Genomic DNA, 24,978 nt, shown 5'->3' on the forward strand with positions numbered 1-24,978 from the left:
TGTCATTTCGCATTGAGTCGGTTCGATTGGATCGGATAGAGAGAACGTCTCTTTTATGTATCTCGTAGACGGAAAATTTTGTTTTTTACCGATCGTTTTCGCTCGCAAGTTTACATTCGTAGATGTTAACTGGATTCGTTGCTTTTATTCGTCGTCGAAATAAATCGAGGTAATGGGTTAACTCCGTATCTCCTATCCGTTCCCGGTGTTTTCGTGTTTTATGATTACGAGCTGTATCTAACGTTACCACATGGCCCATCGGTACGGAGCGCTGCTCGAGGAATTACCCCTAAATGCACCGTGCTCCGTCCTCCTCCTTCTTTCTTTCTTCCTTCCTTCCTTCCTTCCTTCCTTCCTTCCTTCTTTTCCTACCAATAATATCTTCGAGCAATAATACACGCCCCCTTTTTTTATTATCTGTGCTACGCGAACATAAATATCGCGTTTCGATGTGATTATTTTTTGACGTCTTCGAGAGATAGGATCAAAATGAAATAAATGGAGGATTGCAAACAAACGTGAATACTTTATTTCTTATGTGGTTCCAGTGAGACGTTGCTTAATTGAATCTCTTTCTGTATAAGTTCTGTATAAGTTTTAGTTACTATGGCCTGGTATCTTCCATTCTTTGTTTCTTCCCTAAAACGTCGGGACGCGCGATCGATGGGCAAATCGCGATGAAATCGTCATAGGGATTCTACGATTACCGCGAGCGATCGCCAAAGAAAATGGTTCGCTTGAGAACGTCCCGTCCTCGTCTCGTGCGTTTTCCGAGTCCTTCGAAAGTAAGAACTTGGGAGGAAGTTCGTCTGCGTCGTAGTCTCCTTTTTGGTCGAGCTTGACTCGATTACTCGTCCGTCCCTTCTCGCCTGTTGCCGATCGATCCACGAATATAAATTTCCAATCGTTACGTTTAATATCAATGAATTATAATCAGCTTCGTTTCAGCTATTTTCCTCGATCGAATTTTTTCGTTTACCTGGTAAAGCGACGATGGTCCAACCTGAACCGTCGAAAGCATTACCGACGGTCTCCAAGTCCGTGTCCATGTCCGTTCTACCCTCGAACTTTCGACGTTTTCCAAGTCGCGGTCCAAACCACATCCCGCTGCTCATCTCTTGCGTAGTCCTCTTTATGCACTTCCCTCCGGTACACGAACGAAAATCGTTGTCCTGCGTTCGTTCGTTCGACATGCTCGTTAGGTCTCTCGAATCTAAAAAAGAAAAGCTTGACTGAAAGGACTCCTCCAAAGAAAGGAGAACCAAAAACAACCAAAAAGCGATCTCGAACTTTAAAGACGCGTCATGCTCGGCAAGTCTGACGAGGTCCGACTCGTCGCTACTTCCGCTCTCACCGATTGAAAAATGATTAAAACAACGAAGAAGGAACGTAGGAAACTTACCATATTCCGCGGTTGTACGGGACGTCAAGAAGAAGAAAAGTAGGAGAAGGCAGGAATAAGAGAAGGTCCTCGATGTCCAGGGAAATTTACCAACGAATTCGATCATCTCTTCCTCCCGCGTTGGACGTTGTTCCTTGCCCAAGTTTCCTCGAGACGCTCTCGGAACGAATTGGTGCCGATACGGCGGCGATCCTGAGGTTTTATAGGGTCGACCCGAGGTATCACCGGGCGTTGTCACGGTATCGCCCTCGCCCTCACCCTCTACGTCCTCCTCGATCTTCTCGGAGGAATAATGCGCTAAGAGAGATAAAGAGAGAGAATATCGAACAATCCCACGAGGGTAATCTCGGTGAGCGTCGTGGCGATTACTCTCCATTTGAATCAAAAGTTACGCTCTTCCATACGCAATGAGAATTCGTTTCTCTTTCCTTCTCGCCTTTGAGCTCTCTCCTACCCACGTTTCACTCTCACTTCCGTGTTCTCGGTACTCGTTATTGCTGCATATATCTGTTGTACTCTCAGGAAGAATTTTTATTGATTTAGAATTATCGAATTTGAGGGATCGTTACGCTCGAACGTAAACGATCGATGGATATTCGTTCGGACGTTCGCGTTTAATTATTTCCGATTGTATCATTTTAACCGATCCACGAAATAATTTCAATATCGTTTACAGAACGTTGCGATATAATAACGCGAATATATCTGTTTTCAGATTTCTTAGAAACTCGATGAAATGGATCCTCGTCGATCCAACGCCCGCATTTGTCGCACCCCATACGGCGCGATAAATGAAACGCGTTACTCGATTCGAAAGCAAAGGGCAAATCTCTCGGTTATCCAATTTAATTTGCGAATCGACGGGATCGATTCTTCCCGTTGCTATATAAGAGACCGATCTTCGCTTCTCCGCGGCATTTCGAAAAAGGTCGTCGAGTTAAACGGATTTACTTATTATTTTATTCTCTTTATTTTCCATACGAGCGACTCTACGGAAATATTTCGTAATGCAATCACTTTTGTTCGTATCTTTGATTACATTTCTTTTCTTCTCGTATCTTTTTTTTTCTCTCTGTTTTACGCGGAGTTACAATACGTATCGCAAGCGATACTTTAGCGTCGGCTCTCGTCTCGCGACATCTTCGTCGAGTTTACGACTCTTTCTCCTACGAAATCCGAGAAGCCCTTCCGAGAGGACGCGATATTTTGTCATGGTTGAAACAATATACACGTCGATAGAACGGCCAAGACGCGTCTCGCACGATCGGAGAAGATCCTCCGCACATGCGGACCGATGCGTTTTTTCGGTGGGATTTAAGTGGCTCCGCAGCTTCTTACACTTACGTGCATACGTATACATGTACGTGGACTTTGATACTCGTCAAAGCAAACAAACGTTCGCGGCTTGGTGCTGTTGTTGGTGCTGTCGTCGTCGTCGTCGTCGTCGTCGTCGTCGTCGTCGTCGTCGTCGTCGTCGTCGTCATTCTTGTTGTTGTTGTCGTCGTTTTTTTTCTCTTTACAGACCGAGAAGATCGCTCGACGAGAACGTATTCGAGACATTCTCATATCGTATCGATTATGTCATTCCCATTAAGCCTATTCGATCGCGAGTCGATTAATTAAACGATAGAAAATCAGTCTGCAAGGTCCTGCAAGATCGTATCGTTCCGGATGCTAAGGGTTCAAACAATAGAGAGAATGAACTGGTAGTAGGGTATAGAGAGATACGATCTCAACGACGATTGAAAATTCCAATAACTATTCGGATACTAAAGGATCGTTCGATCGTAATGTATAAAAAGATTTTCAAAGAGCGTAACTTAATCTTTCCACGAGCTCGATCAGCCTTCACCGACCCTTTCGTTTTCACGGATTCACGGAGGAGGCGCTTTGCTTATCTCAGGCAGCATCACTTCGGGATGCTACCGAGAATAACCAAGTTCTTTAGGTAACGCAGGAGTGTTTACACCGCAACGTCCGACTACGGGAGGTGTTCTGGGCTTCGTCAAAGCACAAGTTTACAAAGATTCACCTTCTCTCCTGCGTTTAACACCTTCCATTGGCTTCCTTAGCATATATCTCTTTGCTGCTCTTTCCTTCCCCGCGATTAAAAAACGCTCACGAGCGATCTAGGTGACGTTAAATGAAACGTATCGAGGCTATGTCGATAGCAAGTATCATTTTCAAATCCGTGTAACGCGTCGATGAAAGAAGATCGGAATAAATATACGATGATGATACGGTGCCGTGATAAGTTCTTTTTACCGATTGCAATAAATAAATAACAAACGACAAACTACGCTTTGACTTTGGCCGTCGACGTATTTACAAAGCGAACTCCTCGTAATCTTCGACACAATGTCCGTCGATTCCGTGCCAACGAACGAGCTCGATTCGATGCCCGCAAATATTTAGTCTCCAGCTAGCGAGTCGTCGAGAGAGATCGTTATGCGATACTTTTTAATCGAGTATAACTCATAACGATGACACTTTGACTTGCTCTTAACGCGTTACGGACGATCGACGCGAGATATCTCGCGTTCGTAAAGATTATGACTCATTTTGTAAATACGTGTGTACTTGGATCGCGTACGTAGGGAATACGAAAATGACCCCGCAAAGGGACACTCGGGTGTCGAGTTTGTCCAATTTTCTCAAAGTTATCGAGATCGAAGGTCGTTGCGTTATTGCGTGTCGACGGAGGAACATGTTTCTCGTTTTCTTCTTCTTTTTTTTTTTTTTTACGAGAGGAGCAGGGACCTATCGGAGCGACGAAGAGACAGAGCCAAAGTAGTGGCGCCAGGATATCGAGGAAACCCGAGACCCGACTGTCTTGGACAATGATTTCTCAGCGTGCAGCACGCTCGTGGAAGGCACGTTTGCGTCGTAAAAATTTTTGGAAGAAAGTGCAACTCGACTTCCTGCATTTGCGGACACGTGTGGCTCAAAAGTTAGCGAAGGCGTCGCGCGTGCACCCTTTTGAAAAACGAAATCGAGGTGGCGAGCGATGGAAGAAATTGCGATAGAAGTTTTCGTGACACGACGTTTTTATTATTGCCGATTGATATCTTTTACAGACTTTTATTTGTAAGACTTAAAAGCTATCACCGAATATCATTCCGAATCAACTTTTGTTTCGTTCTTACGTTTAGGTATAGAAAAGTATGCGAAGGAACTGATATGTTTCACGATAACGTCGACGAGATTTCTGACGGTCCGAATAAATAGGCGAACATCGTCTTTGGTACAGGGCTTGGTTACGTTCTTTAAGAAAATTCTCATGGAGTGAAATTACAGCCATGATAGCCTTTAAGGATCAACGGTGCTTTATACAAAACTTTACAAACGAATCAAAGAGCGAGGATTCTTAAGAATAGAAAGGATTCTCAAAGAGATCAAGTATTTATCTAAACTCGCTTAAAAGAGTCGTTCGAAACGTCAGGAGGACGCAAACGTTATTGTCCTCTCTCTCTCTCTCTCCCTCTCTCCATTGCTTGCAACGATACTTAATCGACGAGCAGCTAAAAGCAACGAGCATTCTCTATTTACACATAAATTTAAACGCGAAATATGTACAACGCGCGAGAGATCTCTTTCGTTTTTACAATAATCGTTTATAAATAAATTTTTAATCCGTCCTAAGTCGAACGTTAAATAATGAGTTTTTCGATCGGGACGGTCTTTGATTTATTGCATTTGATTCGTCGGCGATTCTTGCTTCAATTCCAGGGCCCACATGTGCTGCGGCCATCCCGTTCGGCCTTTGCTCTTGGACGATTCTTCGTGCGCTACGTTCGAAATAGATTGCAAACACGTCTCGCTCTGAAAGTACAAGAAACGAAAAGAACAAAAAATGACAGTGTTCTCGAATTCGAACGACAGTTGCGTTAGCTGACCGGCGCACACGCTTCGCTTGCGTAAGGAATTTCAATGAAAAAGGAAGCAACTTTCGATGGAATCGATGATGCGGTCACGAATAACGGTAGGATTCGATTCGAAGGGAAGGCTCTTCGTGGGTGGTACAGCCGGATGGAAAATTGGATAAACCACAAAGCGTAGGGACGAAAGAAAAATATTTCCACGCGCCGGTATTAAGTTAATGGAGCCAATTGGACGATCCGAGGCGACGGTCACGAGTTCGAACGTGGACGCGTTCGAGAGAAACAAAAAAATGTTTGGGATTAAAAGAATTCGTCGATAAAAACGACGAGTTTTCTTCATCTTTCGTTGAAACGTTCGACTCGGCTCCGTATAATTTCGAGCGAATCCCGATTCTCTTTTTTTTCTACGATTAACGCGAAGAGAAAAACCTTGTGGATCCGCGAGTCGACCGTACATTAGCCACTTGAATTTGATGCAACGAACATTTTTTTCTTTCCTCTCCCTCCTCTCCCCCACCCCTCTGTCTCTCTCTTTCTCTCTTTCGACGCGTCTCGGAGGCACGTCGATGGATTTAAGGCCGAGCATCGTAGAGGGGAATCTCTCCCCGATTAAAGAGGCCAATGTTTAGTTTGGAGTAACGCTTACCGAAAGCTTTTATGAGAGAGATTTAAGAAGAAAGGTCCTCGGCCGCTCGAGAGTACGTACGCAACTCTCGCTCCATCGGATCAGAAAAGGTTAAAAAATAGTGAAGGAGCACGCGAACGAATTCAGCGGAATACGGTAACTCTCGTCCTCGTCCTATCATCGTGCACGGAAGATTTAGTGACAAGTCGGGAGAAGGCAACAAATTAGTCGAGACAAGCAAGTCGAACGTTTACGAGCAGTATAAATCTCATTTCGAGTTAGCTGGTTAGAGCGTTAACTTGCTCTAAGAGGATCGTTCTCGCTGGACGAACGGTCTAAGTTCATCGGAATGGAAGAATCTATGTTTCAAATTCCAACTCACCTGACTCGATTGAGCGTTCTTGTTTCTCCTACCGTTGGACAGTATCTCGGCGCGAAAAGTTTGAGGCTCCTCGCTTTCGTCGCTTTCCAACACGGCCATCAAATATCCGATGTACGAGGCAGCGAGCCTCAACGTTTTTATCTTCGAGAGCTTCGTGTCCGCCGGTACATTCGGAATGCAATCCCTTAGATCCGCGAAAGCGTTGTTAATGCTCTGAGTACGTCTTCTCTCTTTTTTGTTAGCAGTATTTCGACGTTTAGGCCTGACCATCGGGTTGCCTTCCCTGACAGCTTGATGTTGAAGATGTTGCTGAAGAGATCCGACGCCGACGCCGACGCCGACGCCGACGCCGACGCCATTTAACGAAACTGCTGACCCACCGGCACCTCCGATACCGGCCATCGTAAATTCGTCCCCTCTACGTTGATTGTGCTGCTGTTGCTGCTGCTGCTGCTGCTGCTGCTGCTGCTGCTGTTGCTGCTGCTGCTGCTGCGCTTGTTGCGGCTGATGATGCGTCTCTTGATGATGAGGATGCTGCGGATGATGGTGATGGTGATGATGGTGGTGGTGATGATGCTGTTGTTGAGGGTACAATAAAGCCGAGTAATGTTGTGCACCGTTCGCGCTTGGATGCACGTATTGCTGAAGAGCCGAGTAATTTGAATCCTGAACGCCGATCTCTTCTATCAGAGGTGGCGTAGATGCCGTCGGGCTTCCTGCGCCCGAACTACCACCGGAGATACCGGAATCCGCCCCCCAATACGTCGATTGGTTGTCCGAGTCTGGACCACCGAGTGGACCTGGAGGAGGATCAAACGATTACGTTCATGGATTGAGACATTTTCCTTAGGTAAATGAGACGAAAACGAAAACTCCTGATAATGATATCATCGTGAAAAGTCAAACGTACCGTAAGGAAGCTGTGTGACATAATTGCACGGCTGATGCCACTGTGGATAATAGTCCGATTGAGCGTCGAATCCACCGAGCATTTTCGCGATCGCGATCGCGTGATCTTGCACGATCTTTCGGCGACGACACACACAAGGCTGAACAAAAGTGTAATTTCACAAGATGACAAAGGTAAAAGAATCTATCACAGTTTCGCGAATTAGGTTCCAACGCGCAGTATACGAAGGGGTCTGGTTGGCGTACGGAATATCAGTGAATACGGAATATCATTCTCTCGCGAATGGTTGCTTCATCGAATCGATGATGCGCTTTCGGATGCAGTCGCGGGGTCACTGAGAAGGATGATCACCGACTACTCTGCCAACCGACATGGAAGCTAAAGCTCTCAAGGTCGTCTGGCGAACGAGATCATGGGTGGGATCGCAAGGGCGGAGCTCGGTTTCGTCTACGCCTCCGGAGGGTCTCTCTCCCTGTCGAGATGCTGCCTGCCAAGCTGTAGCCTCTCGTGCTTCCGATTCAATTAGCAAATTGAACGGGCGATACGTCCGTGCCCTCCACCCTGCGCGCGCGCGCGCCTCTTTTCGTCTTCGACGACGACGGCGGCGACCTAGGCGGGTAGGATTTAAGGATTTGCGAACGATCGAGACGAAGGATCATTTCGAATCGATCTAATTTCTTCCGCGCTTATTCATGACCAAATTAAACGTCATATCCGTTGGCGGGTGGTTGACCTTTAAAGAAAAAAAGCAAGGAGAAACAAGAGTTTCGTCAGGAGACCGGTTAGCTATCACCGAGACCGGTAGCGAGAGTCCCGGAGGGACCGTTTCGTTGGGCGAACAACCTGCTCGCATAAATAAGGCCAACTTCCGCCCTTCGTTTTTTATAAGAAAAACAAAAAACAAAAAACGAGGAACAAAACAAAAAGAAGAAGAATTTGTCCTCGGATCATCCCTTAACGATCATCGAAATTACGCCGCGTCGTCGTTTCGTAACTGTTCTTCGTAAAACCGATCGAGTGCTTTGTTATTAACGTTCGGATCGCAGCAAAGTCGAAAGAGAAAAAAGAAAGAGGAAAAGAAATGGATGAGTCCTGGCCGATAGGCAAAGGCATCTGGCTTTTTATTTTCGAAAGATAACAGATAGCACTCGTGGATGCATTTAGAACGATCGTGATCGTTCTCGTTACGGCGCTACGATTAAAAGGAAACAAAAAATTGAATTTCTTGTCTAGAGACGAGATTTTTTTTTCTCTTTTTTGCTGGTCTTTTCTTTTTCTTATTATCATCATAGCGGGCCCGCAAACTTCCGGAACACCTCAGACGAGCACGACTTAGACTTATCCTTTTTTTAGACACTTACTTAGCCATACTAAGATAGGAGGAGAAAGTGATTGGTCGAGTGGTCGACCGACCGTGGCAGGGAGCTGCTTCTTGACAGAGCACGAGATTCCGTCAAAGGGAAATGCCGCAAAGATTGCAGGAGCACTTATATGACGATTAATTTTCGTCTCTTTGATGCTCCGCTGCCACGCTTACCTTCGACCAAAATCATAAAACATAACTCGTAACTTGGCCTGAACATATGACATTTTGATCAAGATCACAGGAAAAGCCTCGAGTATAAGTGAGAAAATAAATCGTCCAAGTAGGCGCCTACTTTCCATCATTCATTAAATTAAGTAATAAAGCAATAATCGTGATAGTTTGGATAAGAGGGACAAAGGAGGGGCCGACAATGAGTGGCACAATCGAATCAGCTCTTTCGCAGCAATCGGAACGGCGGTCCCCTTGAAAGAGCTAGAGAGAGAGAGAGAGAGAGAGAGAGAGAGATTCGGTCTCTGCTTTCCCGGGGGTGTAAAAGGGGCTGGTGCTCTTACTCTCGCTTCTCGAGAGGCAGCTAGTTGTGGTTCAGGGGTGCGTAGTAGCTTTTGCGTTACCGCGACGCAATCCAGAACACCTCTAATCGCCTCTAATCGCTTCTAATCGCTCCCACCGTACGCGTCAGCTCTGGAAAACCGCAGAAACCATTCCAGTATGATTTACAACGTTCTTTTTTCCACTCCTACATTCCCTGCGAGAACCGAAAACGAAATTTTCCTTTCGCACGTCACTATGTAATTAATTGACAACTATCGAAACAACTCATTGATTCGTATAAATGTTGTTGCATTTATTAGCATCGACTCGACTTGACTCTGATAATTAGGAGGATCAATGAATATTTTAACGTACTGATAATTAGGTCGCTCGTTTGCTATGACGTTGGAGAATATTTAGGGAAAAATATGTTTATCAAAGGAATACACAAAGCACGCGTGCCGGTCTCGTGGCTCGTCGTTTCCGGAAGTCCTACGATACGTCGACACCTTGACTAATTATTATTCTCGCCGTTAAGTAGGCCATTTTTTCCTTCTTCTCGAATAGCAGCACCGATGGACGCAAACAGGAGGTTCGACCATGCTCTCTCTCTTTCTCTCTCTTTCCCCGCACACACGCGCGCGCGCGCGTTCTTTCGATGCTCGTGTTTCTGTGCTTTCTCTCTGCACAGCTACCGAAATTTATTTATTTTTCCGTCGATGACACGTGCTTCCTTCTCCCTTTTCCTTCTCTCTCCCAATTCTAACTCTCTCCTTAACTACAATATTTGACAAAAAACGGATGTTTCGATCCTTGATCTCTTGGTTAATAATCGTACTTGAGAAACGTAAAAGAGCTCAACTACTCCTGTTTTGGAATTTTTATCGATTTATATACGTCTCTCTTTCTTTTGTGCATGAGCTAGCGATAAAAAAAGGTAGTCGATATCACAACGCGTTTCTTCGGCGGTCGATTAAAAAATTAATTACTTAACGGAGAACCGAGGAGGAGTCAGGAGACCGAAGTAAACGGTAAAGTTCGTGAAAGAAAGATCGAGAGAGAGAGAGAGAGAGAGAGGGAGAGAGAGAGAGAAACAGAGAGGCAAGAAGCGAAGGGAGAAATTCAGGGGGCCATGTGGCGTTTCACGAGATATCAAATCATACCGCGCGTACGCCATGCCGCCCCCTAAATATAGTTTATTGCGTTACCGGGTATTAATGGAGGCTTCTATAGAAACGCGAACGTAGTCGGCTCGATGTTGTTGCTCTTCGATATCGAGAAAGTCGAGAGAAAACAAATTTGAGAGGCAGCCAAAGGAGAAAAAAACATAGCGCGCGATCTTTATGACGAACTAATCGAAACAATTGTTACTACATGAATCCGAGAGAAATAATATTGTTGTAAATAAGACACCGTCCTTGTACCAAAACCAAACGAAGGAGATACATTCGCGTGTTGATCGTCGACCCGTCAAGAGCTCGCCTAATTTCTTTTAACGACAAATCTCTCTCTCTCTCTCTCTCTCTCTCTCTTTCTTCCCTTCTAAACCTTCTCTTTACGCTAATATTAGTATAAAGAGATCTTTCGTAAGTTCCCATAAGAGATGATTTCCTATACCAAAAGTATATCAAAACTTGGATCAAAACGGAAACGAGGATTATCATTTCTGAAAGTAACTCAAAAGCTGAGTTCATCGAGGAAGGAAGCAGTTATCGAAGAGGCTAACTCGGTTCTTCTTCTTCTTCTTCTTCTTCTTCTTCTTCCGTTCAAAGCTTGAGCCTTCTGTTTCGGTCTTCCGTTCCGGTGCGACGAACCAAAGGGGATGTAAATACTCGGCTACGTGCACGTGTCTTCTGTATATCATGAGCCACCGCAGGCTCGTTAAGAAAGGCCAGGCTACTACTACTACTATTACTACCACCACCATCGCCGCCACCACCACCACTACCACCACCGTCACCGTCACCGCCACCGCCACCGACTTCTCTCCCTTTTGGATTTTGCTTACTACGATCTCTCTTTCGTTCTGTCGTAACCCGGTGTTCATTCATAAAACGAACGGATCGTGTCTGCTCTCTACGCACGTGCCGTCTTAGAAAGAACCTTAGAAATTCGTAACAATCGGAACTTTTCCGTAACGAATAATCATCATCGACGACCATACAAGAATGTTACGTTATTATAATTTGAGACAAAATACTATCGTATCGAAAATAATAAAAACACGACGATCCTTACGGCCTCGAGGAATACACAGTAGCTCGTTGTTACGTATTTGAGCTAACGTATCCCTAATTTGGGTTAATAAAAATTTGAAAGGTATCGTATTACAAGAAACGCCGACGACCGACGGTTCTTCGGTAGCCGAAGAAGCTGCTAAGAAAGAGGAAAACGATATGCGATGTAAAGTCGAAAATGTAACGCGTCTTCGTACGTGTCGGATACATAAACACAATACTACGTGGGAGGAGGAGAAGAAGAAAAAAAAGGAGTAGTTCCTTCCGAGAAGATCTGTGCTTAAATCATTTTTTAACGACCCGATCTGTCTTCCTTTGTAAATTCTCAGTCCCGTTGATTCGTAAACAATCTTCCTGACACTCGCAAGACCTTTGGTACTACCTACGGATCGTAAAAAAGGAAAAGAATTTTTTAGGAATAATTACTCGACACACCTTACGTTAATGTTACGCGTATTTTTTTTATATTTCTTGCACGTTAATATAGGATTTCTTTTTCTAATCAGCTAACAAACGTTTTCTTCCTTGTTACTATTATTCGCAGGCATTTTAAGGTCTCGTCTAATGAAGAATTAGACTACGATTAGTCGAAAACTTGAAGAGTGGATCGCGCTTGAGATGCGTACGCCTCACGACTGTGAGTGCTCGAGAGAGAGAGAGAGAGAGAGAGAGAAATAAGCCGATAAAAATTCATTCCGTTCTGCTCTAGAATGGCTCTAATTAGCGGCAAAAAGAGCTGAAAATAGAGAGTACGCCGCACACGAATGTACCGGGCGTTCGCTTCGAGTTCGGTGGAGCCTTAAGTGGCTTTATCTGTCTTTTTCCCAGGGTAGTGCCTCTCGAGATGGCAAAAAGTCTAGCTCGCCGAGCCTGTCACGGTACATCATTGTCAATAAATCGTCACGCGACGCCTTCGAATCGCTGTCAACGAATTAGCCCACCGTTTCGTATAACTACTTTGAAAATATACAAAAAATGTCTCTCTAAAATGTAAAATAGAGAAACGATCGAATCGCCCTATTATACTACTATATACTTTGTTTCAGATTTTAATTGATAAGTTAATGTACATTGTCCAAAAATAACTTGGTAGTTTAAGCGTTGAACATTAAAGAAGGTACGAAGAATCCCAAGTCTATTATCGCGCGATAGCTTTGCGAAAAAGGAAGAAAGTTTATTATCTTTCGTAGTGATGGGTGCGAAGGAGATAAAAGACGAAGAGGCGCTTATAAAGAAAAGAGAGAGGGGGTGAGGCGCCTCAAGTGTTTGCACATGAGGACGAAGGAGACTTTTCAACTACCTACGTCAGCGCGGTCAGAGACTCGTCGTCTCCCTCTCTCTCTCTCTCTCTCTCCCACTCGTCGCGCAACGATAGAAAGAAGTCGAAGAAAAATCGTAAATCGTCATGCACCGTCGGTCGTGCAATTCGGTAAAAAGAGACTGGCGCCTAGAGCCGAGCACCCATCTTGCAGGAAGGGATCTAGCCTTTTCTTCTATGATCCTTCGTTGCGCTTCTTAAAGGATCGCGGGAAAGTTTAAGTGTTCGGATACTTTTCTTCTTCGAGCATTTTCTTCTATATCGACGCGATGACATACGAATTAGTTTTCTCGAATAGAGCTCGAACAGAGCTAAATACTTTTAGCTTTGTAAAATCTCTTTCTCACGAGAAGAACGAGTACAGGTTGACGAGAAACTTTTATTCGACTCCGCTGCTGGTTCCCTTTTCTTTTCGATAAAAAAAAAGAAAGAAAGAAAGAAAAGGAAGAATGAGAGGAATTGAAAGAAAAAAAGGAAGGAAAAGAAAAAAAAGGAAAAAGAGCAGAAAGCTCTGAAAGATAATCTTTAGGCTAAATCGTTCTTCGTAGCCCCGAAGCGTGTTGCCGTTCGGACTCATTGACCGTACCAATAACGCGTGGAAAGAAAAAATAGACGTTCGTCTTTGACTCGCATTAAGCAAGCGCTGTGACTACTTTCGCAGCAATGACTACGAAATGATAGGGGGATGATGCTACTCGAGAGAGAGATCGTCTTTTCTACGGGCTCGGAGATTCGTCACAGTTGCGTTCTCATTGCGGAAAAACGTGTCCCGAGCATCCCAGATGTCGACCACACGTCGACGGTAACCCACGAAGAGAGGAAAAGAACGCGACCGAACCTGAAATTCGCTCCCTTTCTATTCCGTCGCTGCGGGGTGCCTTCGGGGGGTTGCGTTTGGATCGCGCCACGACAGATACCCAGTCGCGTATCCAATTTACGAATGGAAACGCGACGCTGCCTCCTCGACATTAACCGAGACACGTCTTTACGATCGTCCGTTTAGCTTCGAGCTCGATTATAAGGCGATCAAGTCGTGGGATAACGCTACGATATTTTGCCAAATAATCTTAGAAATCGGCGACGCGACTCCTCTCTTTTCCCACGAAGTAAACATTAACCCCAAGGGTGTTTTCCGCGCGTGCCGAAACATTTCCCTTTCGTACCCCCTACGAGTGAATCGAATTTTCTTTGCTCCATTATACGGTCCTCCGTCGTAATAATGTCATCGTTAGAAATAATATATAGTACGTGTTACTCGATTTGCGATTTTTGATTTTCGATCTTCGATTGTTCTTTCAATCGAGATGTTCCCGACGTCGAAAACATTCCTTATTATTTGATCACGTCGCTTGCTAGATTACGAAATGATAGAAGAAACGTACAATGGGATAGCTGTTCGAAAAAATCGTACCGAAAAAGAACACGGAAAATCATCTTCGAAAGACTTTCTCGACGTATCGATTACTTCCGCGAATAGGACAAGCCTTGCATTGTCATTTTCTCGACTTACTTTAGTCCGCTTAAGCCTCCACCGAAGAGAGGATAAACTCGTCGTCAACGGCGAGTCAAAGGGGAGACGTGAAAACGGTGGCTTAAATAAACAACCGAGGAGCCTCGGTGACGATTCGGACATTTAAATTCGTTATCGAGTACGCCGAAGATTTGTTTCGTTGAACGTAAAAATAAGAATATATCTTACTGAGGGAGAGAGGTAAAGAGAATACTTTTCTTTTTCTTTTTATTTTAATCGACCCGAAAGAATAATCGAACGAAAGTAGAACATTCGGCAAGGTGCACTTTGAACGGAACAATCGATTATTTTTAAACGACGCTGCGCGTCTCGACGGAACGGACTGGAAATAACGTTCGCACGTGCGATCGCGCTCGATCTAACGGATTACACATACGATGTATATTACAATAATTATCTAGTACTGTACAGTGTATTTACAAATTGGGACATTTAAGTGGCACGCCTAAACATCATCTTTATTCATAAATACGTCAAATTCTATAGTATTCGAAAGTAAATGAATAACGCGTTTAAAGAAAGGAAAGTTTAAAGAAACTAAAGGAAGTATTATATTCTTCGTCGGGTCCATTCATATGGGCCACGAATACGTTCGGCTGTTTCCTGTGCGTCTAAATAAGTAAGTAAGTACATACTCTAAAATGTTCCTGTATACGACGCGGAAAAGAGGTAGATGCAAACGATTAAATGATTATCACTTGACGTTTGTTACTTCGTCTAATCCGAATGCGAGATAGTTAGCTAAAACTAACGAGACGTTCGGAGTACTGTAGATACAAACCTAAAAGGCATATCGTCGAAGCGCACGGATTTTGGTTTATCGCGGATTTTTGTATTTATCGATACGCGAGAACGAATTGCTTATAGATTATTTTATCGATAGAACGATAAGTCTGGGATGGACTGTCGATGTTAAGATATCGCGGTGAAAGAGGACATACTTGTTCGTAAGACTCGTGCGACAAAGAGGCGACTATTCGTTACGCGGTACGTTACGAGGACGTAGTATCTTGACCTTGGTCTCGTTAGACGTCAACGTTTTATCGACTAAAAAGAAACGTGGATTAAACAATATTAAATATAGAAGAAACTTGGAAGAGATCATATCCGTTCTGTCCTAGTTCGTCCCTCCTCCAAGTCAGATCTGTCGAGCGAATTTCTGTTGTCGTCGAGCTCGGTAGCACCGATAACGTAAATGCAATCACCACAGTTTTCATCTTTCGTCCTATCTTCGGACGAGATCACCCCTTTATTCCTTTCCTCTTCGTCGATCACGTAATAATCGACGGTCTCCTCCGAGTCACAGGTCGAACGAACGTTTTCACTATTCGTAACGTTCTTGTAGATCTCAGCCACCGTAGACGAGGAGGAATCCTCGGTCGTCCTGTAAATCTCCTTCTTCGAGTCCGTCGAACCGAACACTTTCGCGCGATCGTCCTTCGTTTTCCTCTTGCGAGAGAGATACGTTCGATCCAGAATCATGAAGGGTATCTCGAAGGAAAGACTCCAGAGTATGGAGAGCGCCATCGTGAAGGATAGATTACCGAGGAAAGCGTACATCTGAAAAAAACCATCGAATTAATCTTCTCCGGAGAAAAAGAAAAAGTGCGGATATTAAAAGTACGGATATATACGGATATAAGTATGATATAGTAGCAGATTCGAAGTTGCGCGTGACTTTACGGAGGATCGATTCTATTTGTTAAACCGTCGACTGTAACATCGTTTGATCGAACGTTTACGTGATTATCCGTAAGTTCGTTCGTTCTCTTTAATGATAAAATTAATCGCAGAAGATCGCACATGCTTACCACGCTCATCGACGTTAAATCGCCGGTGGTGCGCACACTTCCGGCTCGGGATAATAGAAAGACGTAATGGCAAAGGTAAGCGCTGTAAGTCAATCTGCTCAGAGGTGTCCAGCCCCGCCAAGAAAGGAATTCTCCGATCGGACCTTCGCAAATCGATTCATCTATCGTAGTAATTCTTTCTTTTCATTGCTCTACGGTCAAGATTGTTCACATGACTGTACTTGAAATTATCGTTAGACCGACTCGTTATACATCACGTGAATCATCTTTTACGTATGAGCAGGTTTGATCTACGATTACCTGCATATCCATAGACGCTTGAGAATATGATCCAAGAGACGGCAAGAGCGAACGCTTGTCTGTGCATGCCAGCGTAGAAGCTAGCCTCCAATCTGTTGTAGGGGTGCTTATCGAAATACATCTCTCGTGCTCCAAGAACGGCAGACAGTCCTACAGCAATGGCGATCAACCATCCGGACACTATATAGGGCTATACCAATGTCGCGCGTATTTAAATCGTTGATCGAATTCGTCGTAAATCGCGCAAAGACGTTCACTTACCTTACGTAATTTGAGATCGTAAGAACGTCTTTTGGCCAATAGATAGCCAAGTGCAAGGCCGATGATGTAAGGCCCGGCTCTGGTGTAAACTCTCGTGTAAACGTTCAAGAATACGTTGGCCATGTCCTCTTGTCCCTTGTAATAGAACATCGTCGCTGTATATCGATAGATAAAGGTCACGGCGAATGGTAGGAGCATCGATAGTACAAAGGCAAAACCAATGACGATCCAAAAGAATATTCTTCGAGCTGGCTTGAGCATCGGGTAAAGGAAGATCGGGGATAACCAGATCAATTGCATGTCCGTCGCCAGATACCATGATTGGGACATGCACTAAAATATTGATAAGGCTTTGAACGAGAGTCGATCCTTGAGAAAGGAAAAAGGTTTTCTTTCGTAGAGCTAAGACTCGACGATTTACCATGTCGGGAACGTTGACGTAGTTGTTAACGTAGAGAAGATTGCTCCACCAATTATCACGGCAATAATCTCGATTGGAACCGACCCAGACGTCCCAGTGCGGACCACTTCCGAATTTGCTATATATAGTAGCATAAAAGCCGATCATCATTGCGTACGCTGGTGTTAACCTGCGCGAAAGAATGTATTGTTTTGTTTTGTTTGTTCTTTTTTTGTTTTCTTTTTCTTTTCTTCTCTTCTCTTTTCTTTTCTTTTCTTTTTCTATTTCTTTTTTTCTTTGACTTCTTTTTAAACTTCACACGTTTAACTTATCTATGTACCATTATACTACGTAGCATCTATATACTCCTACCAAAGTATCGATACCTTGAATAGCGATGAAGGTAAAGACCTATAACGTCCAACTTCCAGCTAGAACTTTTTTCCTTTTTTATTACTTCGGTGTAAGCAAGGAGAACTCCGCTGAGAAGGAAAAACGTGTCGGTGACCATGTTTCCATTCAGTACCAACATCTTACTCCAACTTTCGTGCATCTAATTCGAGGAACGATCGAGGTAACGTTACGAGTAACTCAATGCGGGATTCGGTTTCTTCTTCTCTCTTTCATAATTCCTAGACGAACTTAAACTCACCTTTGGTACTTGCGTCAGATCCATATTAATACCCATGACCTCCATGTAATAAGTATGACCGTAAATGATCCAGCATATACTTAGAAAACGCAATCCGTCCAAACATGCGACGGAATCTTGATGTCTGTCGGTATTGAAAAGATTCTTCCAATTCGTATAAAAGGAGAAGCTGCTGAATAAAATATATTTTTTACCTGGAAGAAACACGTGAGATCTCGCTTGGAGTAAGGAAGGAAAAAAAAAGAGATATGAGCCATAACGTAATACAACGATTAACGGTAATTGGAAGATAAGACTCACCTTTTGGATTCAATGAACTCGAATGTCCTCTACGTGCGATATCGAAAGTTGTGCTAGCGATAATGATCAACGAAAAGATAACGAGAATCGATCTGTAATTTTATCAAATGAAAAATCAGCCATCGGTACGGTCAACGAGTAAAGACTATAGTCTATCTATTTACATGTAAATCCAGTCGGATGGATCGAACGTTGTTTGTTCGGTTTTCAAAGTACGACAAGACTTGATTGGAACGTTTATCACGAAATCGACGCGACCTTCGACTTTTAAAGGATCCAATGTGATTTCCAAGAACTCTTGTACTTCCGAATGATTGCAACTCGATGGTACGCACCACATCCATTCGTAAATGATCGTATTGCCCGAGCGCCATTTCGTTGCATTCTAAGATGAGAAAAAAAGAAGAAATAAAAGTAAACGGTCTTGGTTGTGATATGATAAAGAAATGGTCACGTAAACACACGATGCGAAGGTCTAGGTTGCACCGATGTTCGTTTTAATTTACGCACGATATTTAAATGTTACTCGATGCGAGTGCGAGTGCGCGTTATTAAATAGTTATTTTTTACTCGCTCGCGACGAGAACAAAAGGAACCTTCGAAGCATGGAGTTCATTGTGTTTACGGACGCAACGACTCTACATCGTCTCTATCGTCGATTGAACGAAGCCTTGGGGTGTTCTTCCTATGCTCTCTTCTCTCTCTCTCTCTCTCTCTCTCTCTCCCTCTTCCCCTCCGCGTTTGAGAAAATTTAGAAAAAAGTGCAAAAAGCAGGAACACTTTTTTTTTATTATGTGTTTACGTTCACGCGTTGAAATTACACACGATGCAGTTAGCAAGGTCGCGTCCAAGAGTTCACGAAGAATGATTTATTGAAACATTATCGATTACTCAATCGAGTAAGATTACTCGCGCGATCTCTCTCATTTTATTATATTCCGTCGTATTTCACTTCTGCTTCCTATATGTAGGAATACATGTATTAAATACTCTCGTCGAAATTACCAAAATCGTTCGATAGGAACAACTTTTGCGAACGAATAGAAAACATTTTCGAAAGGAGACGGAGAGGGAGACAGAAAGAGGAAGAGGACATTTCTCTATATGTAAGAAAAACTTACGGATGCGACGGCGACGTTGACGAGCAAGTCACCGAGGTCTAATTCTCTGGATGCACCATTATCCTCGGCTACTTCGAATTGTATGGTGGCACTACAAGACTGACCGGAAATTCCGTGATCGCTCTCAACCTGCAGACATTCGTCGTAATTGCCCAACTGTTTATAATTTCCAGTAATGATACCGGATGGGATTTTGACAGAGGCGTCGTACACTAAAAAATAAGAAAACGAGTCAAAGTGATTTTCGAAGCGAACACGATTGTAAAGTAAAAACAATTTCATTCGACTCGAAGAATCGATTAATAAATTGTTGATTAATAAATATTTGGAAAAATATCGCAACGAAGAGATAAAGAGTTTTTCTTAAAGCTTCTTGATATTTCAATGTATCCTATGCCAAATTCGCAACAACTTGAAAACCGGTTACAACGTTGTAACGACGATCGAAAAGCGTTTTATAATATTCGTCTGTCCCCAATACGTTCGACTCGCGTCGATTGTGAGAAAGCATCGTGTGCATCGAGCAAAGAATTCGCGAACAACGTAAAGCGCATATACACATAAATGTGCATGTACGATCAGGATGATTCAATGCCAGATACATTTCCGAACCGAACCGATGAAGTTTTCGCAAGCGATAAGTTAACGTCGTTACGTGATCGAGTATCGGGCGAATATGCATGCGAGAAACTATTTCAAACGACAAAGCGAAGCGCTTTCCTTATTTACATTACAATTCGCGTATTGATAAGTGCGCTTTGATTTATATCTTTAAACTTTATCGGTAAAGTTCAAAGATACAAATGCAAAAATAAAATAAACGATGATATTGCTGGTATTGTCGTTCTTTCGAAATTACAAAGTTAGTTTACCGATTAAGGAATATATAAAAAGTTGGGAATCCGCATAATCTTTTGGCTGTTAATACCATTCAATAAATGGATGCGTAATCTCGATGTTACGTAACCACCCGAAGGTCGCTTTTCGTAATCGAGCTTCGATGCGCATCAAGCTCGATCAAAGAAATTCCGATTGTAGAATAAACGAACAATTAAAACGCTCGAATGTCGTCTTCATTGCTTTGAGAATTAAGAAGAGAAAGAGAAAGAGAGAGAGAGAGAGAGAGAGAGAGAGAGAGAGAGAGAGAGAGCTGTAAGGGAAATCGATCGATTATCTAATATCGAGTGAGACAGATAAACCCTGATACACAAGGACGGTCATCGGCACCATAGTTACTTCTTATTGACCCACTTCGTTTTCTCGGCTGACGCAGAAACCGATTACAACCGTTTCATATACATACCAGTTGTTTCTTACGCGAGAATGATCGTGATAAATGATCATAGATTTTCGTAGAAGCATCGATCAGGAGATAGGCCGATGGTAAAGAGAGAAGAAAAAGAACCGCAACGAGCGGCCGTTTACCGTGGCAGCGTGCGCGTCTTTACGATAACACGGAGCTCCACTCGTGGATCTATCGGAAAATTAAGAAAGAAAAAGGAAAAGGAAAGGCGTAAAGGCGCGTGCGTTAACTTACACAGATCGGTGCGCTTTACGTACGTTCCGAGCACATCTCTTTTCTCCGTTAACACGGACCTTACCTTTTCTATCGATATTTCACGATAATTAATAACATCCAATTATCGTCTGAATATTTCGCTCGTCGCCTCTTTTCCCTTCGTCCTCGTTACCATTTCTTATTATCCAATGTCTTTCGATCGAACGGACTCGACGAACGAATGGAACGAAGAAACCGGTATTGTTTCGAGAACGATACGTTTTCGACGATCCGAAACCAATGATCTCTCTAGATCGCTCTGTAGAACAACGGCCGCTGCACCGAACTCTGCCATTTTCAAAATTTACTATATTTACTCACTCTTCAAAGCCCACGGTGTATAACGCGCGAGTTCCTCCAAGTAGATGGCGCTGTCTCGCTGACACTTGTCGGTACTCCATTTGGTAGGCTTAAAGGGTCGCGTGAAAACGTTCAAAAGGATCGTTTCTGGCTTGATCGAGGGACCTGCTTGTACGTTCGATGCTACCGTCAAAATAAAAATAAGAAAGGCGAAGAAAAAAACAGGAAGATCGATCGAAGGAGATAATCTTGCGAATTGACGAGGATTGGCCAGTCGAAGGACACCCATTTTTATTTCTCCAAAGGATTTTAACATCGAGCGTTGTCGTTTCCGCGTACGTCGAGCTTACGTATACAAATGGAGTTGAATCGATGGAACTCGAGGATCATAGACGAGAATCGAAAAACTGTTTCGGCCCGTCGAAGAAAACCACCGCGAGCGACCGATCAAATAGTCGCGTGAACGTTACAATGTGAGCGCGCGTAAATCCGCATGAACGAGAGAAACACGGCAAAACGTAGACTGTACGTACTGTCAATCGACGGTTCACTTATATATTGGACAACGACGAGCTAACGAGGAGGAGCAAGTTGCTGCTTCGGGGGAGTACTCGGCTCTCGTAAGAGACCTCGGCTCGACCGACGGTATCGCGTCTCCTCTTATCGATGTAACGAAGATTACACTTCTTACACGAACCTACTACCGACGGCTACTCCTACTACTCTTGTTCTTGCTCTCGCTCTTGCTCTCGCTCTTGCTCTCGCTCTTGATCTTGGTCTTGATCTTGGTCTTGGTCTTGGTCTTGGTCTTGGTCTTGGTCTTGGTCTTGGTCTTGGTCTTGGTCTTGGTCTTGGTCTTGGTCTTGGTCTTGGTCTTGATCTTGGTCTTGGTCTTGGTCTTGGTCTTGGTCTTGGTCTTGGTCTTGGTCTTGGTCTTGGTCTTGGTCTTGGTCTTGGTCTTGGTCTTGGTCTTGGTCTTGGTCTTGCCGATACTCTCTCGAACCGGAGAGAACAAGAATTTGACCATTTTCCCAAATCGACGATAATCCTCCTTCCTGATTCGATTTCCGATCAAAGATTAACTTCCTCTGATCGTTTTTTATTTATTTGATTTCTTACGATACGTTAGGACTAGTAAAAAATTTCAATTTTCCAGGATTATGCTCGATGATGATTGAACGTTCATAGAAAAAAAAAAAAAAAGAAAATTGTGTAGAATGAAAAATTCTTTATCTTCCACTCTTTTTCGAGCTACGTTTTCCTCCTTTCGTTTCTTCCATTTCTTCTTCTTACTCGATATTGTTTTTGTAAAATAAAACTGTTCGATTTATGTGTACTCGAGGAAGAAACTTGAGATCTTAATCGGACGAGATAAAAATTACAAAAGTATTATCGTTAATCGATAGGCGGAACAACGTTATCGGTGATTCAGGACGATGTTTACTCGAGTAAATGTCAACGTCCTGTTAATGAGGCGCACGATTTAATGCATTCATCGATGCAAGTAAGTACGTCGTTATGTACGTAAGAAACTCGTCGCGTTATGACCTGTCAACATTTTCTTTTAAAAAATACGACGCTTGACTGTCATTCGGAAGATTAAAGAAAAGGGGAAAAAAGCAAGAGTCGTGCGAAAGGTCGATCGAGTATCGAAGCTGAAAATCGAAAGAGGCAAAGTTCTGCGTTTCTGTTATATCTCGTGGGTACAATTTGATGACGACGAACCCATTGAAAGCGGGTCGCCGGTTGGTGGTTGGTGTAGGAACGCGCGACATGAAATTTCGAACGGAACAGTACGAGAAAGTTGTGGATAAAAGGAAAGAAAAAAAGAAACTGGTTTCGAAATCCGGACGCGAACAAAAAAAAACGTGAAAATTTTATGGAGTTACTTGGAATGACGCACGAAAATCTCGGTTATCGACGCTTCGATTACAACGACCTCAAAGAAAGTCCTATCGTTCACGTTGGAAAAATGATAATATCGCGTTGTCGCCAATATCAATATCCATTGTCGAGCTCGAAATTTATGCATATTACACAGGATGGATACATATATAAAGGAACGGGCAACTGTAAGGAGCCACTCGTGGCCGCCCTTCGTACTCGTCCACCCGTCGTGGTATTCGCTTCTTACATAGTTTTTCTTTTCTCTTCTCGAGAGATTGATATTCATCATAAAATCAATGAGAACGTTAAAACATGCTCGGTTATCGCGATATCGCGATATAATTCGATTTACGTCTCAGAGTTGTTAACGGGTTCTAGGGTTTCGGTTCGACCGTAAAGTAAAAACGACGTTTCTCTTCTCGCCTCGTCGTATCTTCCCACCTTTTCCAAAATTATTTCGTACTTGTTGCTCCGGGCGGTCGTTTACCTAGAGGTCGTACAAAAAAAAAGAGAGAGAGAAAGAAAAAAGAAAAAGAAATCGTTATTAAATTGTGATCACCATAATATAATTCCTATACCCATTTTTATAATTTGCCTATTTAGCAGCGAGTGTCAACGCTACATCGTTACACAATCGTGTATAGGTATATCGGTATGTCTCATACCTGGCATTCTGGTAACATCTTTTAAAAACATTTGTGTATGTACTATAACAATATCTCTTGTTTGTGTATACAACTCAGTATCAAAGAATTTACAGTTCTATTCGATCTTATTTATCATCGTCAACAATTTAAACAAAACACTTTTCTCCTATTCCCACATTCTCTCCCAGATAAAATTTTACAATAATGCGCATCAAGGAATGTTATATGAAGGTCACATAATTTCTACAGCGAGCAGTTCGTTCTACAATTACGCGATTGTAATATAATCCTGATAAAATAATCCCAAAATACCAATTAATAAAAATATACTGTATAAGGGTAATATAATTTTTTCTCATACTATGTCTAGCACATATTTTCTTTCTTCATAAAGGGAAATACTATTAATTAACAAAGGCTTGTAAAATCAATGATCGATATACAGTAACTAAGACAAAGTATCGACCGTACGGTTATTTCTTCCCATATAATAATAGCTCGTCGTCTTATTTACCATCCTATGCTAGGTAAGAATTCTTCTACATCTTTCAATACTTCCAATGGTGCTTTCATAGAATCGAACTTATATACCAGGCCTTGCTTTTCATAATGTTCTATTATAGGCAATGTATTTTTTATATAAATTTCGTGCCTCTTTATAAGGGTCTCTTCATTGTCGTCGCTACGCCCGCTACCTTTGGCTCCACGATTGAGACATCTCTGAGTACAGACTTCTTTGGAACATTCGCAGAATAAAACTCCTTTCAAAAGCACCTTGTCAGACATGGCCTGTCGCAAAGAATAAATATAACAGACATTAGCGACGAACTCTAGTCCTCGGTACTCTTATAAAATGATGAGACGCATACCTTGGCCCATCCAGTTAAATTATCTTCGTTTCGTGGGAAACCATCGATGAGAAATCTTTTTTTCGGTGCCTTAGATATTTTCATGGCGTGATCCAATAGAGTACAAGTAATTTCCACCGGAACGATACTCCCATTTTTAATATGAATTTCGATAAGCTCACCGAATTCCGAACCGGGTTTGGTTCTCTCCTCCCTCAAGAGATCGCCGGCCGACAAGTGAACATAACCATACTTCTCGGATAAAAGACGACATAACGTACCTTTACCTGCACCTGGCCCACCCAACACAAACAAAACTTCGAATTTTTGTACCGCAGACATTGCTAAACGTCGCAGTCCAGCTGCGGTTATCTTGAACATAAAATATGACAGAACTTCCTGACCAAGAGGTACCGACTATCTCCTATATCAAAAAAATTCGCCGGCGCCATTTTTTAAATCGTCTTTCTTAGAAGTGACATGGCTAACTGTTCAAGAGCCAAAACTTCGTCGAAAATGCGAAGTATTTATTAATAATTGCAACAATTTTGCTCGACGTTATTTTACGACTTCACATTATTTCATAATGGATAATAAAATTTAAAAATTCAATCAACCGTCTTTAAATCTTTGATTAGTTCTCTTTAAAAATACCGTGTACGAAGGCATCAAAATCCGATGGATAGCCATTAGGAACGAGAGGTTATATGCTTTAACGTTTATCGTTTATTTTCCTTGGATAATGATGC

General features: G+C 42.9%; 4 protein-coding genes across 4 annotated transcripts; all 4 read right to left on the minus strand.

The window, feature by feature from the left end:
* Nucleotides 1–13: 13 nt before the first annotated feature.
* LOC127068876 (PBAN-type neuropeptides-like) lies at nucleotides 14–1,965 on the minus strand. Its single transcript, XM_051005240.1, has 3 exons — nucleotides 1,403–1,965; nucleotides 980–1,213; nucleotides 14–869 (listed from the first exon to the last, which is right to left on the minus strand). Exons 1-3 carry the CDS (start codon nucleotides 1,776–1,778, stop codon nucleotides 640–642), a joined length of 840 nt encoding a protein of 279 aa, XP_050861197.1. The 5' UTR covers nucleotides 1,779–1,965; the 3' UTR covers nucleotides 14–639.
* A 2,209-nt stretch (nucleotides 1,966–4,174) lies between these two features.
* On the minus strand, nucleotides 4,175–9,573 carry LOC127068874 (heart- and neural crest derivatives-expressed protein 1-like). Its single transcript, XM_051005238.1, has 3 exons — nucleotides 7,201–9,573; nucleotides 6,291–7,090; nucleotides 4,175–5,224 (listed from the first exon to the last, which is right to left on the minus strand). The coding sequence occupies exons 1-3, from the start codon at nucleotides 7,280–7,282 to the stop codon at nucleotides 5,090–5,092; spliced, it is 1,017 nt and encodes a 338-aa protein (XP_050861195.1). The 5' UTR covers nucleotides 7,283–9,573; the 3' UTR covers nucleotides 4,175–5,089.
* Nucleotides 9,574–14,337: 4,764 nt separating this feature from the next.
* Nucleotides 14,338–21,348, minus strand: LOC127068864 (O-acyltransferase like protein-like). Its single transcript, XM_051005199.1, has 11 exons — nucleotides 20,869–21,348; nucleotides 18,990–19,201; nucleotides 18,033–18,253; nucleotides 17,869–17,960; nucleotides 17,569–17,762; nucleotides 17,303–17,469; nucleotides 16,938–17,106; nucleotides 16,517–16,849; nucleotides 16,256–16,445; nucleotides 15,956–16,098; nucleotides 14,338–15,704 (listed from the first exon to the last, which is right to left on the minus strand). The coding sequence occupies exons 1-11, from the start codon at nucleotides 21,161–21,163 to the stop codon at nucleotides 15,246–15,248; spliced, it is 2,475 nt and encodes an 824-aa protein (XP_050861156.1). The 5' UTR covers nucleotides 21,164–21,348; the 3' UTR covers nucleotides 14,338–15,245.
* A 1,927-nt stretch (nucleotides 21,349–23,275) lies between these two features.
* Nucleotides 23,276–24,960, minus strand: LOC127068880 (UMP-CMP kinase 2). The gene is made up of 2 exons (XM_051005249.1): nucleotides 24,251–24,960; nucleotides 23,276–24,170 (listed from the first exon to the last, which is right to left on the minus strand). Exons 1-2 carry the CDS (start codon nucleotides 24,608–24,610, stop codon nucleotides 23,892–23,894), a joined length of 639 nt encoding a protein of 212 aa, XP_050861206.1. The 5' UTR covers nucleotides 24,611–24,960; the 3' UTR covers nucleotides 23,276–23,891.
* Between the last annotated feature and the right edge of the window lie 18 nt (nucleotides 24,961–24,978).

The sequence above is a fragment of the Vespula vulgaris genome, chromosome 14, assembly GCF_905475345.1.
Source record: "Vespula vulgaris chromosome 14, iyVesVulg1.1, whole genome shotgun sequence".
Taxonomy (NCBI): Eukaryota; Metazoa; Arthropoda; class Insecta; order Hymenoptera; family Vespidae; genus Vespula; species Vespula vulgaris.

Bases quoted from the DNA above. Each gene is read 5' to 3' on its own strand.
- LOC127068876 (XM_051005240.1), bottom strand. From the start codon at position 1,778: ATGGAGAGTAATCGCCACGACGCTCACCGAGATTACCCTCGTGGGATT. The intron at 1,214-1,402 runs GTAAGTTTCCTA...TTTCTTTTTTAG, and splicing joins CCGTACAACCGCGGAATATG to ATTCGAGAGACCTAACGAGC. The intron at 870-979 runs GTAAACGAAAAA...GATCGGCAACAG, and splicing joins GACCATCGTCGCTTTACCAG to GCGAGAAGGGACGGACGAGT.
- LOC127068874 (XM_051005238.1), bottom strand. From the start codon at position 7,282: ATGCTCGGTGGATTCGACGCTCAATCGGACTATTATCCACAGTGGCAT. The intron at 7,091-7,200 runs GTACGTTTGACT...ATCCTCCTCCAG, and splicing joins TGTCACACAGCTTCCTTACG to GTCCACTCGGTGGTCCAGAC. The intron at 5,225-6,290 runs GTGAGTTGGAAT...TTGTACTTTCAG, and splicing joins AGAACGCTCAATCGAGTCAG to AGCGAGACGTGTTTGCAATC.
- LOC127068864 (XM_051005199.1), bottom strand. From the start codon at position 21,163: ATGTTAAAATCCTTTGGAGAAATAAAAATGGGTGTCCTTCGACTGGCC. The intron at 17,763-17,868 runs GTGAGTCTTATC...TGTTTCTTCCAG, and splicing joins GAGTTCATTGAATCCAAAAG to GTAAAAAATATATTTTATTC. The intron at 17,107-17,302 runs GTATCGATACTT...TCTTTCGCGCAG, and splicing joins TACCTTCATCGCTATTCAAG to GTTAACACCAGCGTACGCAA.
- LOC127068880 (XM_051005249.1), bottom strand. From the start codon at position 24,610: ATGTTCAAGATAACCGCAGCTGGACTGCGACGTTTAGCAATGTCTGCG. The intron at 24,171-24,250 runs GTATGCGTCTCA...TCTTTGCGACAG, and splicing joins ATTTAACTGGATGGGCCAAG to GCCATGTCTGACAAGGTGCT.